Here is a 14353-nt window from a genome sequence, read left to right as displayed (position 1 = left end):
TGTCTTTCTGGACATCCCCACCCCGCCTTATGCCACCTCCAGGCCAAGTGGAGCCAGAGCTGGCCGTGGCCTCCGCCTTTTCAGGCCACCCCACAGCCCGCCCGGCCCTGCCCTCCCGGGGGCACCTTTCGCAGAGCCGGAACTCGCCCATGGGGAAGCGGTAGGCCCAGCCACTAGCGTCGCTGTCAGATGTGAAGACCTTCTCCTTGTGCTTCTCAGACTGGATGTGCTGCTGCCACTGCTTCTTGCTGTTGCTGTTCTTGCCACAGAGCCAGCAGTGGTAACCCATCTGGGGACACAGCCACCGTGGGCGCCCACTCCTCCCACCTGTGCTGGGACCACTTCCCCCAGGGAGGCTGAGCCCCTCCGCACAGCCGCTCCGGGTCAGGATCGGACCAGGGCCCCCAGGGGATGGGGTGTTACCATGATGTCGGCGTAGTCCGTGGGCATCTGGATCTGCTTCTCCCCCTCCCGAGAACTGATGGGCGTCCCTTCCCCCGGCTTCCCTGGGTTGTGCTTCTTCAGCCACATGTCATAGGTCTGTTGCATGTCCAGGACTGATGGGCAATAGGGGATGCAGGGCCTGGTGAGAGGGGATTCTCCCTCTACTCTGTCCCACGACCCCTATGGGACCCCTGCTGCTGGGCTGCCCGGTCAACTGGAGACCCAGAGAGGGCTCAGCCCGGTGCAGCCGGAGTGGGGCCCGGGTGGCCAAGCGAGGCTCAGCAGGTGTGCGCTTGGGCCTGCCGACGAGGGGGGTGTCCGGGTCAGCCCCGCCCTGCCCACTCACTCTTGTTCTCCTTCATGAACGTCCACATGTCCCTCTCCTCCGGGCTGTGCGCGAAGGAGCAGTTCCCCACGTACTGGCACTTGCGGCCGTTCTGCGCATGGATGCAGAGCTGCAGGGCAGGCATGGGGAGACCCTGCTGAGTCTCGCCGGACTGTGTCACTGCCCCGCCAGCGGGCAAGCCCTCCTGGGGCCCCACGGCCCCATATCTGAGGTCCCGCTGCCACCCTACATCCCACCCCGGCGCTCACATCGTATTGCTGTGGGAAGTTGCGAATGGACGGCAGTGGCCTCACCGACACCCACTTCCTCTTGGCCTTGGACATCACCAGGAGGACCCGCCGCTCCTTGGTCCAGCTGCAGGATAGAGCGGGCTGTGTGACCTCCACAGAGAGCCCGGCTTCTTCGCCTGCGGTGCTTAGGTGGTCCCCACCCTGCCCGTGCCCCCGCCCGGCACCTGGCTCACCAGTGCCGGGCCTTGGCGCTGCAGTACTTGAGGTCCTTGTCAGGCTCCACCACCTGCCCGTTCCTCCAGCACTGGCCACACACAAACTTCATCTGCAGGTCAAAGGTGCTAGGCCCATGGGTCCGCGGGGCACCCTGCGGAGGAGAAGCGTTGATGAAGCCGCAGGCACCAGGCTGAGGCCCCGGGGTCTGATACACAGGTGGCCTCCGGGAGCATCAGGGCCACCTGGAGCCTTGTGGGCTGGTCCACTACCACTTGGTGGTGGGAAGTGACCCCCTAACTCCAGGCCCATGGCCTCTCAGGGTGGGAGCCAGGCCTTGGACTCCTGATGGAGTGCCCTCTGCCGTAACTGGCTATTTCCCACGGGCCTGCTTGCTGGAGCTGCTGGCGTGTCCCTGGGCACAGCATTCGACCTCACATCTCCCTGCTTTTGCACGTGCTGTTCCCTCTGCCTGGAATGCCCTTCTTCATTCTTCATCAGGCTTGTTCTGAAAACTTTCAAAACCCAGCTCAAGCACTACCTCCTTCAGGAGGCTTTCCCTGAAGCTCTCCTAGGTGGCAGCTGCCCATCCTATGGGCCCCCATAGTACCTGAATTACCTCATGTTGACTGACTCATCTAGTTATGAGGGCCAGGCCTGGTGGAGAGCAGACCCTAGAAGGTGGGATGCACCCGCAGAGGGTGGGGATGGAGGAGGCTGCCTCAGGTGGTGGGACAGACATCTGGGCAGCCCTGGACTCTCGAAGACCCCACCATGTTCACTCCCCGTCCTCTGCCTCAGCCCTTCCTCTGCAGGCAGGAGGGCCTGCTCTTCTGCACCCCTGCCTGGGAAAGGGTGGGGGGGTGAGAGGCAGAAAAAGTGCCCACCCAGCCTTGTCTCCTGCCACCTGCAACCCCCTCGCCCAGCTGTGCTGGCCACCCTGCTGTCCCTCCTGCTAGCTAGAGCCTTCCCATCCTCCCTGGAGCCTCAGATGTGGAGTCACCCCTCCGCTCTTCCTCCTCTGACACAGGAGTACCTGTGTCCTCGGCACTGCCTAGCCCAGGGCCTCCCCTGAGCAGCAGGGGCCTCTCACTTTGTTGGGTGCCGATTGACCCCTGGCTGGGAGACTTGTGGCCTGGCTCAGCCCCAGGATAATACATATCCAGACAACAAAGTAAAATCCTGCCTCTGTAACTGGGACACGGTCTGGCTAAAGCAGACAGGAGGCTTATCCGTGTCACTATAGACTTCTAGATGTTCCACTGATTCTCACAGAAGCGTAAGAAGGCCCATTTCACGGATGAGGTAAGTGGGGTCCGGAGGGGTGCTGTGGTTTAGCCACTGCTCTAGGGAACAGCCATGCTGGTCCACTGAGCTTCCTTTTCACAACTGCACAGACTCAACAGCCCTGGGGGCGGTAGGGGTCATTCCCATTTGACTGAGCAGAAGCAGAGGCTCAGAGAGGTTACTAACCCCGCCACGGGTAAGTGGCCCGAGGATAGGGACCTGGTGTGAGGCAGGGGCTCATGCTTTTCTGTAGAACGGCACAGCTGCACCACGGGCACCAGGCATGAGCAGCTTCTACCCTGGCATCCTGTCCTTGGCCTCACACTGCCACTGGCCCCACCCTCTGATGGCAAGCAAGCAAGATGCCTCATGCCTGGGCCACAGCCAGGTCCGGCACAGAAGCCCCATTCCTGAGCCAGGCCTGAGAGTGGCATCTTGGGTGGGCAGGATGCAGGGGGGTCAGGGGGATAGGAGGTGGTGAAGACTCAGTGTTCTCTCTTTAGGAGATGACGCTGCAGGTCCAGCCTGAGCCCCGCACTGCTTCCCAGCCAGGCTCCTGGCCAGGAGCAAAAATAAACCATGTGGCGGTTGGGGAAGAGGACTGAACAGGAGAGGGGCAGAGGACAGGAGCAACTAGGAAGAGGGGAGAGGAAGAAAAAGGACCAGGAACGAGGGGGTAGGGAGACGGGGGGAAGGCCAAGGGGGCCGGGCAGCCCTGTCTGCCAGACTGGCCCAGGCCTACCCCACCGGCCAGCCTGCGCTGCTCCCTGGCTCACTGCCACACCCAGGCAGGCCTCAAGAGGGACCAGAGGCCCAGGCTTCTCCCAAGGTGACCAGTGCGTGGGCCTGGCATGGTGAGGGAGTCATCCCTCGTGTGTGGATGGCGAGAGGCCTCACCTCACATTCACTGTCTCCTGGGCCCTGAGACCACCCTTCCATTCCCACTGTCACCTAAAGTTACAGTGATCCCCACCTCCTGGGGAGGGTGTGAGGATCAGGGACGACGGGGGCCCCGTGCAGAGCAGGGACTCGGCAAGCTGTAGCCAGCTCCTGTGAGCCTCACACCCGCCCCAGGAGATGGCAGGCAGGATTATGATCCCCATTTCATATGAGGAACCCTAGGGGTGATGGGGATGGTGCAGGTGGGGAGGGAGCTGAGCGAGCTCTAGAGAAGCTGTCAGAGAACCCGGGACCTACTCCGCTCCGTGTGTCCCGGGCAAGTCTCTAGCGTGTTCTGAGCCTCAGTCTTCCCGCCTGCAAACGCTACTGCGCCCCAGCTCACGTCCTCAGGACCAGGGTGAGGATCCAGAGGGGTGGGAGGTGATACAAGCAGTGGTGGAAAAGGTTGAGGAATACCAGGACATTTACATGGTCTCCAAGGACCTCCCTGGAAGATATTCATTAATTACAAAGGAGGAAAGGGTAACTTCATAGTAGAGAAAGCTTTACTGTGGAGGCACCTTTAATCAAGTTACCAAGGTATCGCTGGTGAAGGGACAGATGGAGATGACGTGCCTGCCCGATCAGACAATCCCAAAGGGATGGGCCTTTTACAAAACAACTGCCTCTTCAAAAATGCCAATGTCACGAAAGACTGAGGAACTGCTCTAGATTAAAGGCGATTAAAGACACTACAGATGAATGCAGTGTGTTGCTGGGATTTGGGGAGGATTCACAAAATCTGAATAATAGCACACACACCACGATTTGGATAAGTCCACCAATGTGAATTTTGTGATGTTGATAACTGTACTGTGGTTATTATGTAAGAAAGTGTCCTTATATTTACTTACTCATTGATTTATTTTTTGGCCATGTGGGATCTTTGTTCCCCGACCGGGGATCGAACCTACGCATCCTGCATTGGAAGCGTGGTGTCTTAACCACTGGACGGTCAGGGAAGTCCTTATTTTTACACTAAAGTTTTTAGGGGTAATGGGGCATCATGTCTACAACTTACTCCCTAGTGGTTCAGAAAAGTATATTTCTGTAAATAAATGTGTATGTGTGTACGTACACACGCATACACACAGGACAAAGTGAGTGTGGAAAGTAGTAAAATGTTAACATCTGGGGAATCCAGAAAAAGGTATACACAAATTCTTCATACTCTCCTTACAATTTCCTGGTAAATAAATTATGTCCAGGTAAAGGGATGGGGGATGGCCCTCGTGGGGGCTGACCTCACCCCCAAGGCCAGCCCGGGGTCTTACCAAGCTGCTGCTGGCCTTCCCTGCGTGTGCCTCCATCTGCTGCCAGTATTTCTTGGATTCCTGGACGATGTCTTCGTGGGTCATGCCTGGTGAGGGGGGAGCAGACACAGCATCCCTGGAGCTCAGTAAGGAGAAAGGCAGGGGGTCTGCAAGGTGCTGGTGCCACCCCAGGCCCAGGGAGGAGCCCCACTCCCCAGTTAGGCCGTGGAAAGATGAGGGGAACAGGGAAACCACTCATCCTGTCTGGGCCTGTTGGTTCATCTGCAGTTGGGAACAGAGGCCTGCTCCAGGCTCACACAGAGAATAAAATGCAGGAGCAAGATGTGGGCTCGGCAGCATGGCAGGGGCCTCTCCGCACCCACGCCCGTGGCCCTGTCCCTCGGGCCAGGTGCTCAGCCCCCTCCCTTGGCCTCCGCCTCCCTCAGTGGGGCCTCAAGCCTGAGCCCTGCTTGGCAGCCTCTAGCGTGCTGGTTCTTAAGGCTCTGTGCCTGGCCCGGCCTGGCTCCCCAGATCACCGAGGGGCCAGGGCCCTTCACTGCCAGTCGGCAAAGGGCAAATACCCAAAGCTTGTGGCCCAGACCCTCCCAATGTGACTGTGGACACTGCGCCCACCTCCAAGGGGCAGCTCACAACCTCTTCCATGAGGCCCACCCTCCTCCCAGCCCCTTACGGCCTTCTAGTCCCTCTTCCAGAGCTGATTTAGTTTTCGACCTGGTCCTATGGTTACTGCTCCCCCATGGCCACTCGCCATCAGGGGCTTACTCTGGGCCAGGCATGTGCTTGACACCCATCTTCTTGCTGATGGATGTACCTCTAGCCCAGGGCTCTCCCATGACCTTGCAGACCCCCACACGTGGCTGCCTGCTCAACCTCTCCACTTGAAGTCCAATAGGCAGCTCAGACTCCCCACGTCCCACTCGAGCCCTGATGTGATCCCAACCTGTTCCTCCTGCAGCCTCCCCTCCTCAGAACACGGCAACCCCACTGGGGTCGACCTGATGCCATCCTTCGTCTCATACTTCATATCTGGTCCATCAGCTCCCGTTGGCTCCACCATCAAAACACACCCAGAATCTCATCACTTCTACCACTTCCACCCGCTGCCACCCTGGCTTGAGCCACACCCTCCCAGGTCTCCCTCCATCTGCCCTTGGCCCCTCAGTTCTCCACGCAGCAGCCAGAGCAACTTCTTAAAGACACCTATCAGGTCATACAACTCTACCTACTCAAACCCCTACCCCCAAACCCTGCACACCGTATTTATTTATTTTTTTGCGGTACGCGGGCCTCTCACTGTTGTGGCTTCTCCCGTTGCAGAGCACAGGCTCCAGACGTGCAGGCTCAGCGGCCATGGCTCACGGGCCCAGCCGCTCCGTGGCATGTGGGATCTTCCTGGACTGGGGCACGAACCCATGTCCCCTGCATCAGCAGGCGGACTCTCAACCACTGCGCCACCAGGGAAGCCCTGCACACCGTATTTAGAACAACCCCAACTATTTCTATGTACCATCTAGAGGTTTTTTCACGCTCGGGTCCCTGCCAACCTCTTAGGCCTCATCTCCGACACCCCCCCCGCCCCCCAGGGGTAAGCTGCTCTGCCCTCACATCCCCACATACAGAAGGACATCCTTCCTTCTGTACCAAGCTTGCTCCTGCCTCAGGGCCTCCAGCCTTGCTGTTCCCTCTGCCTGGAATGCTCTCCCTGCCCTTCCTTGCTCAAATGTCACCTCCTCTGAGAGGCCTTCCCAGACTATCTTATCCCAAATGCCCCCACCCCGAGTCCCTCTCCATCCTATTGCTTGCTTTACTTTCCTCACACAACTGACGCACATCTGAAATTCTATCACCCTATTTCATCAGCTCGAAGAAGACAACGATTGTTAGACGCACCATTATTTTATGTTACACACACACACAACAATGCCGCTAGGCAGACGATGACAGGCGGTGGGGGACAGTGTGCACCCCGGAGCAGATGGGCGTAGGGCCTGGTACCTCCCCGTCAGACTGTCTGCCTTGCCCTCGCGTACACACACCAGGGCCCCGACTCATTTTTGCTCAAGCCCCTGACAGCGCAGGTGCTCAGGGAGTCCCATTAGGTGAGCGAGAAAGCGAGCGGCTTTCCACCTCCTCATTCCTGAGGCCGAGCTGACATCATCCCCTCACAGAGGACCAGTGGAGGCTCAGTGAGGGGCCGCTGATGACCAGATCCCCCAGGTGGCCCGCCGGGCTCTGCCTCCCTGCCCTTCTCCCCGCGTGTCCCCCTGGCAGTGCCACACAGGGAGAAACCCAGGGTCTTCTGGGCCTGCAAGCTCCCTGATGCAGAGCCTGCGCGTCCTGTGACGTCCAGGAAGCACTGGCTCCTCTGCAGCCCCACAGCCCGGCACCGCCCTCCTCTGAACTGTGCAGCCCCTCGCCCTCACCTGAGTACTGCTGCAGCAGCCAGACTTTGAGCTCTATGAAGCTGTGGGCGAAGTGGCAGCTGTCCTCCCGCAGGCAGCCGTAGCGCACCTCGTGGCGGCACACGTCGAACTGGAAGTGCTCCTGGAACTGGCGGACCTTGGAGTACTTGAGGGAGGTGGAGCGGACGATGTGCACCAGGCACCTGGCGGGCAGGATGGGGGGGCGCACAATGCAGTCCGCATCCCGCCCATTCCCAGTCGGGGCCCCCTCCCCAGGGTCAGTGCCGTTCACCCACGGGAGGGGCTCCTCCGTGGGTGCCTCCCGCCTATTAACTGCTGGCACAGGAGGGAAAAGGTGGGGGTCCTACGCTCAGGCAGTTCTGGTTTGGGCCTCAGCTGTGTGCCCCTCTCCTGGCCTTGACCTGCGGACAGCTCAAAGCCACAGCTGCCAGCAGGAGGAGGGCACCAGACCCCACCTGCTGCGAGGCTGGGAGAAGGGGGCATCTCTCTCAGGTTCCCCAGCTCGATGCTCCAGAGCTGGTCCTGCACCCGGAGGAGTAATAATCGAGTATCTCCTCTGGGCTGGGAATTTTAATTACCTTCATAGCAACCCTAGGAGACTGGGATCATCATTCACTTTACGGATGAGGAAACCAAGGGTCACAGTGGCCAGAGGACATAAAACAGACCATTGTCCAAGCTGGGATTTGGACCCAACTCTGTCTGACCTCAGGGCCTGGGCTCCATCAGCCATGCTGGGGCACAGCCAAGAGGAGTCAGAGGGAGCGCAGGTGGGTGCCGGAGCCCACCCAGCCCCTCCCACTCCCTGTCCAACGCCCGTGCTGGGACAGTGGAGGGTGCTGGATGGGAGTCAGGGATGTGGCCCCCACCTGCCGGCTGAGCAAGCTGCTTCCAAGCCTCAGTTTTCTCATCTGTTCATCAGAGACACTCCTCCCCACAGGACTGCCAAGATCATTAAAATACCCAAGAGAATGCTTGGAATATAGAAAATGCTCAATAAATGTGGTTCTGTCCTTTCCAGGTGGATGCTGGACCTGAGTCTCAAATCCTATCCCTTGCCTTGACATCCTAGGCCCACCCTCTGCTCCCCAGGCATCCAAGCTGCCCCAGGGGGACTCTCCACCCGCCCCACCCCAGGCCTGGCCATGGGTCCGGCTGTGGGTCCCACTCACTTGTTGTTATAGAAGCTATGCTTGGCAGCCAGGTTGGAGCAGACAGACGGAGAGTCCTTGGTGCCTTTGCTGATGATCCGGGGTTTACTGTCAAAGCAGATCTGCCCAGGGAGGGGGTGGGCTGGGATGCAGCATGGCCACCCAGGAGGGACAGACTGGGTCCCTGCAAGCCCTGCCCTGAGTCAGGGGAGTGAGGAAGGGAATCCCAGGTCTGTGGTCCCCACCTCTCTGATCCCACCACTCCAAACGCCTGGGGCAGGGGTTACTCCATATCTCTGAGTCTCAGTTTCCTCAACTGTAACCTGGGGAAAACCACACCTGCTCTGTCCCACAGCTTCACTGTGAAGCTGGAAAAAGATCTAATAGAACTTCAGGTCCTTTGTAAAGTATATGCAGCCACCAGGCTGTGGGCTGTGATCCCCTAAAGGGAGAGGGCAGCCCACCTGCTCTAAGAGTCGGAGGGAAGGGCCGGCTGTGTGATGGATGGGGGCTGGCCGAGCAGCACCGAACCCTGCCAGCAACCTGGACCCAGCACCCTCCCTTCACGGAGATGGACCTGACACCGTCCCTGCCCTCATCACACCAGGCCTGGGTGGGGAGGCAGGGGGCCAGCAGCGTCTTCCGTGACAGCTTTGGGGAGGAAATGAACAGCTTGGTGGAGCTGCTGGGATCAGAGCTGAGCCTCAGAGGGTCCAAGACGTAGACACACGGCGAGGGCACACCACGGAGAGGGCACAGCGTGGACACAGGCAGGGAAGTGGACAGAAAGGTGCAGTGGGCACTGAAGCCAGCACAGCTGGACGAGGGGGCATGGGGTGGGTCGGGATGAGTTCCTAGAGCACCTGAGTCTGGCCTACGATGGCAGGAAGCAAAGAGCAGATGTGGGTACTTCTCTTTCTGGCCTCAGTTTCCAGCTCCGAACAATGAGGGAACTGGATAGGATCTGGGCTCTAGCGCGATGGGAGCGTATGGGTCTAACTTTCCGAAACTCCCAGGACCTGTGGATTCTAAGGTCAGGCCTCCAAAACCCGCGAGTCCCAGGGCCGACAGTCCACAGTGGAGCCCGCGGGAGCCCCTCCCCAGCCCTATCTGTGAATCAACCGTGGAGGGGCCGGTACCTCACAGAGGAACGTGAAGATGCCCTGGTGCTCCTTGAGGAGCTTGGCGATGGTGAGGCTGCCGCGCTTGACGCCCCCCAGCGGGTCGAAGAGCAGGTCGCGGTTGAGGGTGCCCTTCCGCTCCTCCGTCCACACGTCGATCTCCTCCTGATGGTAGGCGAAGGTGCAGTTATCCCCGTACTTACAGTCCTGCTTGTTAATCATGTCTGCAAAGAGGCAACAGGACACACGTTCTGCCAGGCGGGATGGCAGCCCACAGCACCCCCGGTGGGGCCTGCGGAGCAGGAAGGCTTGGCAGGGGTGGAGCGGCGGAGCTCAGGGAAAGCGCTTCCCAGGCCAGGCCCTTCTTTGTTCTACACTTGGGTGTGGGGGCCAGATCTGCACCTTCCCGTACAAAGCATGGCGGTCGCTGTGGCTCCACCACCCCACAAGGCTGCCTGGTATGGGTCAGGCAAGACGACAGGTGGGAAAAGGGCTTTGTAGACATATACAAGCCGTTTTATCATTATTATTATTATTCTGCACCAGGAAAATATACCACTGGTTCAGGAAGGCATGGGCCTTGGGGTCCAGCAGACTTGGGCTGGGATCCCGTTATTCCTGAGCCTTAGCTGTCTGTCCATAAACAGAGAACACGGTTGTTGTGTGGATTAAGTGAAACAATAAATAAAACTCCTGGGGGCCAGGGAGCAGGGAAGGCAGCAGGTTTATAATCCAGAGACCCGCCATTTCCTGGGGGTGGGAACTGTTTTTCTTTCTTTTTCTCCCTCCCTCACCCTCTTTCTAAGTCTGCCCCATTCCAGCCCCCTGCCAAGCTTGCAGGCACACGAGGATGAGCAGGCCGGATGGCCAGGTGACCTCACAGACTGCTCTGCACTGCGACCAGCTCCACACCCAGCGGGGAGGCCTGCAGGGGAGGGCTTCCCAAGATCCAGGTGCTGCTTGAAGGAGGAGCAGAGGATGGCCAAGTTCAAAGGGCACAGCATGTGCAAAGGAGTCAGTGTTCAGCATATCTGGGGAATGCTTAGGGCAGATGGGGACTTGTAGGTCTCGTAGAATTGGGACTCCATCCACGCTGGCCAGGGCATGGCTGGCGGGGGCCTGCGAGCTCAGAAATGACAAGTCTTTAAGATCCACCTGGGCAGACAAAGAGCTGATCCAGGAAGCCTGGGTGGGCTACTGCCACAGGCTGGGTCGGGGGACAAAGGCGGAGCCTGGAACGGACTCCCAAAGTCTCCTTCCTCACCCAGAGCTGTCATGAGGATGTGTGATGGTGGGTACAGAAGGGCGACACTATAAAACACTTAACAATATCAAGACTGTTTATGTCCTGCTGTGCAGACTGCACCGAGATGCTTGGTTGGGGAGTAGAAGAAAGCAAATGAGGTACCTGCCAAATGTCCACTAAATGACATGAGCCAGAAGTGAGAAAATGACAACAACCTATTAAATTTTAAAAGCTAGTATTTATCAAGCCCTTACTGTGGGCCAGTCCCCAGTGATTTACATGGATTCTCTCTCCATATCCTTCCAACAGCCCTTTGGGACCCTGCAGTGTAACAGAAACTAGCTCTCCGTGAACCACCTGAGCCTTGCACCCGGGAGTGCATTCTGCTGGTGAGGCCCCAGCTTGAGCGTAACATCCAAACACTCCCACCTGTCTGTGGAGCTGGTCAGGGCAGGAGCTGCTCGATCTGAGATGGGAATCCCTCCTTCATGGACCACACCTGTCTGTCTACCTGTCTGCCTGTGATGAGAAGCAGAGCTGCGGCCGGGCGTGAGAAGCTGGGCCTGGGCCATGCCACCTGCCCCTGCTGCAGCCCACCCACCTTTGCACAGGTAGTAGGAGCCCACGAAGCTGGTCTTGGTTGGCCGGGGCCGGATCCGCTTCCAGGTCTGGTCCTCGGAGCTCCGGAGGCGGCCGAGCAGGATGTCCCGCTTGCACTTGTGCTCAAGGCCCTCACGGTAGGTGTAGTCGCCCGCCCTGGGGCCTGTGGGGGCAGGGAGGACAGGGACTGGTTCCGGAAGCAGAACTGAAGGGTGACAGCCAACGGGCCTGAGCAATGGGGACTGGCTGCCCTGCTGCCTAAAAGCCTGCCTCCTTCCCCTGGGCCTCCCGCCAGCTCCTGCCATCTCTTCACTGCCATATGCTCCCTGGGGACAGGGGGCTTGGGCAGAGGGGAGCCCCTTTTCAGCACCCACCCCCTTTCCACCACCACCCCAGCTCTACAGTGAGCCTGACCACTTCAGTGTTTCTTTGGAACAAATGACGAAGACGGTGCCTGGCAGAGAGCAGGCTCTGTCCCTTTCTTTTCCTGCCCCGGAAATGCACTGCCAGACTCGGCCTCCCTCCCCTGCTCCTTTGCCTCTTCCCTGGTGCTCTCGAAACTTCTGACCAAAGGCCTCCTCTCCCCAACAATGGGGCGGGGGGTGTCTCCCCAAAGAGACCAAGAGGACCAAGGTCCCTCGTGGGGACCCACGTGACGTGGCTGGGCCAGCACCAGGTGTGCAGCGGCTCTGCTTCCCCAGCACAGGGGGCAGCGAGCAGTGGGCGTGCAGATCGGGGAGGCTGGTGTGGTCTGTGCAAGGAAGAAACTTCCTCACGGGCATAGCCACCCAGCAGGACGGCGCTCTGCTGCCCATCCGCACGGGGCCGCGGGCTTTGGCAGGACGGCTCTGTCAGGGGTGACATGCGTGTGACATGCGTGACATGCGTGTCCTGTCAACGTCAGCACCTCTGAGAGGGAGAACTCTAGACTGGTAAGATCTGTAACCCTGAGATACCAAGAGAATATTCTAAAATGTCGGAACTATGGGATTCTGGCAAATGAAATACTGTGAGTCTTAGAGTCTAGAATTCTGAAATTCTGGGACTTCCCTGGTGGCGCAGTGGTTAAGAATCCGCCCGCCAATGTGGGGGACACAGGTTCGAGTCCTGGTCCGGGAGGATCCCACATGTCGCAAAGCAACTAAGCCCGTGCGCCACAACTACTGAGCCTGCGCTCTAGAGCCCGTGAGCCACAACTACTGAGCCCACAAGCCTACAGCCCGTGCTCCGCAACAAGAGAAGCCACCGCAATGAGAAGCCCACGCACCACAATGAAGAGTAGCCCCCGCTCTCTGCAACTAGATAAAGCCCGCGCACAGCAACAAAGACCCAACGCAGCCAAAAAAAAATAAATTAGAAAAAAAAAAAAAGATGATTCTAGAATTCTGAAATTCTAGGTGTGCTGAAAAGTGTCTACCAACACTGGGCATCTACTTTGAATTGCTCCTACAGTCTCCCTTGGATTTGAGGGCTGGAAGCCTAGGAAGTACATTTCCCAGACTCCTCTGCCCCCTGCGTTCTAGGCAAGGTTTGAATTCACCCAGCAAGAGGTGGACGGAGAGGATGTGGACAGAGGTGCAGGCCGCCTTTCCTCGGCAGATGTGTTTTTGCAGCAGCCAGCTGGACCCTGCCTTCCTCAGCCTCTGGGCTGTGGGGCGGCCGTGATGCTAGCCAGCAATCCCGGCAGCCCCCTGGGCTCTGTGTGAGAGCGGCGGACCCTGGCTTCTGGGCTTCAGCTTGTGGAGAAGTAGCCCAAAGGCCCGGTGGAATCTCTGGGCTTCCACTCCTCTAGGCTTTCTGGCAGTTTTCAAAGTCCCCGCCTCCCACATGACATCCCTGTCTGCTCGGAGTAGCTGGTGGGGCTTCTGTCTTCCCATACTTATCTCTGACTGGTACACTGGGATTCTGTCATTCTGGGATTCTACACTCCTGAGATTCCCGGCATCTCTGGGCAGAGCGGTGGAGTATGAAGGTGTGACCTTACCTGTTTTGGGGTAGCAGAGCTGGCACGCCTGCTTGAACTCATGGGTGGCAGCCAAGGGGTTCTTGATGAGCAAGGCGGTGTTGGGCATGGAAGGCTCTGGCTGTGACAGGGGGAGGTTGGCCATTTGGGGCGCTGGACGATGGCCGGTGCCACCAGAACCAGCCTGGGCACCAGAGGCTGGGGGGCACTGTGACATCCCCCAATCCCACCCAAGAGCAGAACTGCAGCCCAGGACCCTCCCTCTTCCTCCACCCTCCCAGCTGGGGAGCCCCTTGTAACATGATCCAAGAATCCAGCAGGATTAGATCAGCTTAGTGGCGATGCACGGGTGACAGCGACCTTGGCCCAGAACGTTTCCTTGAGTTAAAACCCAACATGAAAGTGGAGAAGCAGGAGTGGCCCTGATTGGGGCCTAAGCACAGGCCCTCCCCCACTCCCATCCTTTCTCCCAAGCCCCCAAGGCATCAACAGATGGGGAAGAAGGCAAAACTCAGAGAGGTTAGGTGGCTTCCCCAGGGCCACACAGCTAGTGTCTAGGCCAAGGCCAGAGTACAGGCCACCTAAGCCCTGGTCAAGCGCTCTCCTCAACTCAAACCTGGCTGAGTCCTGAGACCACGGATGTTACTGACCCTGGAGAGGTTACTTAACTCCTCTGAGCCTTGATGTCCGATTTGGCCAGACAAGGGCGGGTGGTGCCCTCTGCTCACCCTCCCAGCACATGGCTGGGCCAGGAAGGATTTGGAAGGGCTGGGAAGAGACCACCTCTGGCCCGTCCGCTCTTGGCCTCCTTGGGGGATGCAGCACCTTATCCCACGCTGAGGGCTCACCCCTGACTCTGGAGACCACAACCACTTCCCCTCCGTCCCCTGGAGAGCACGAGGTACCTGCGCACCGATTCTCACCGAGTCACTCACCGAGGGGGCTGGTCTCTGAGTACCGCTCAGGGGACGATGGTCCTGTGAGTCGGCTTCCTCTGGGCAAGAAGACACAGGGGTCACCTGCCCTGCTCTGAAGGGCAGGAGGACCCTCCAAGGACTTTCTCTTCCGTATTTCTAACTAGAAGAAGCCATCCAGGCCACACATCCTCTCCCATTT

At 58.7% G+C, this 14353-nt stretch overlaps 1 protein-coding gene across 2 annotated transcripts in view; it reads right to left on the bottom strand.

The window, feature by feature from the left end:
- The window catches only part of ZC3H7B (zinc finger CCCH-type containing 7B), a 54018-nt gene that overhangs the window by 3169 nt on the left and 36496 nt on the right, over positions 1-14353 (bottom strand). The window contains exons 11-22 of one of the 2 annotated variants that reach the window (XM_089921366.1): positions 14161-14231; positions 13259-13358; positions 11276-11437; positions 9447-9652; positions 8329-8429; positions 7157-7338; positions 4734-4819; positions 1254-1387; positions 1039-1144; positions 791-899; positions 424-557; positions 126-289 (exon numbers count right to left, since the gene is read on the bottom strand). In XM_089921366.1, the coding sequence (XP_089777492.1) occupies positions 126-289; positions 424-557; positions 791-899; positions 1039-1144; positions 1254-1387; positions 4734-4819; positions 7157-7338; positions 8329-8429; positions 9447-9652; positions 11276-11437; positions 13259-13358; positions 14161-14231 (1555 nt within the window). The remainder of the gene's footprint in view (positions 1-125; positions 290-423; positions 558-790; positions 900-1038; positions 1145-1253; positions 1388-4733; positions 4820-7156; positions 7339-8328; positions 8430-9446; positions 9653-11275; positions 11438-13258; positions 13359-14160; positions 14232-14353) is intronic. The other variant, XM_022596525.3, reaches the window with a different exon arrangement.

The sequence above is a fragment of the Delphinapterus leucas genome, chromosome 11 (genome assembly GCF_059928025.1).
Source record: "Delphinapterus leucas isolate spDelLeu-1000000601 "Yukka" chromosome 11, BTC_Dleu_Yukka2, whole genome shotgun sequence".
NCBI classification, from domain to species: domain Eukaryota; kingdom Metazoa; phylum Chordata; class Mammalia; order Artiodactyla; family Monodontidae; genus Delphinapterus; species Delphinapterus leucas.
Note: the sequence above shows the minus strand (reverse complement) of the source record. Positions and strands in the feature narration are given on the sequence as shown.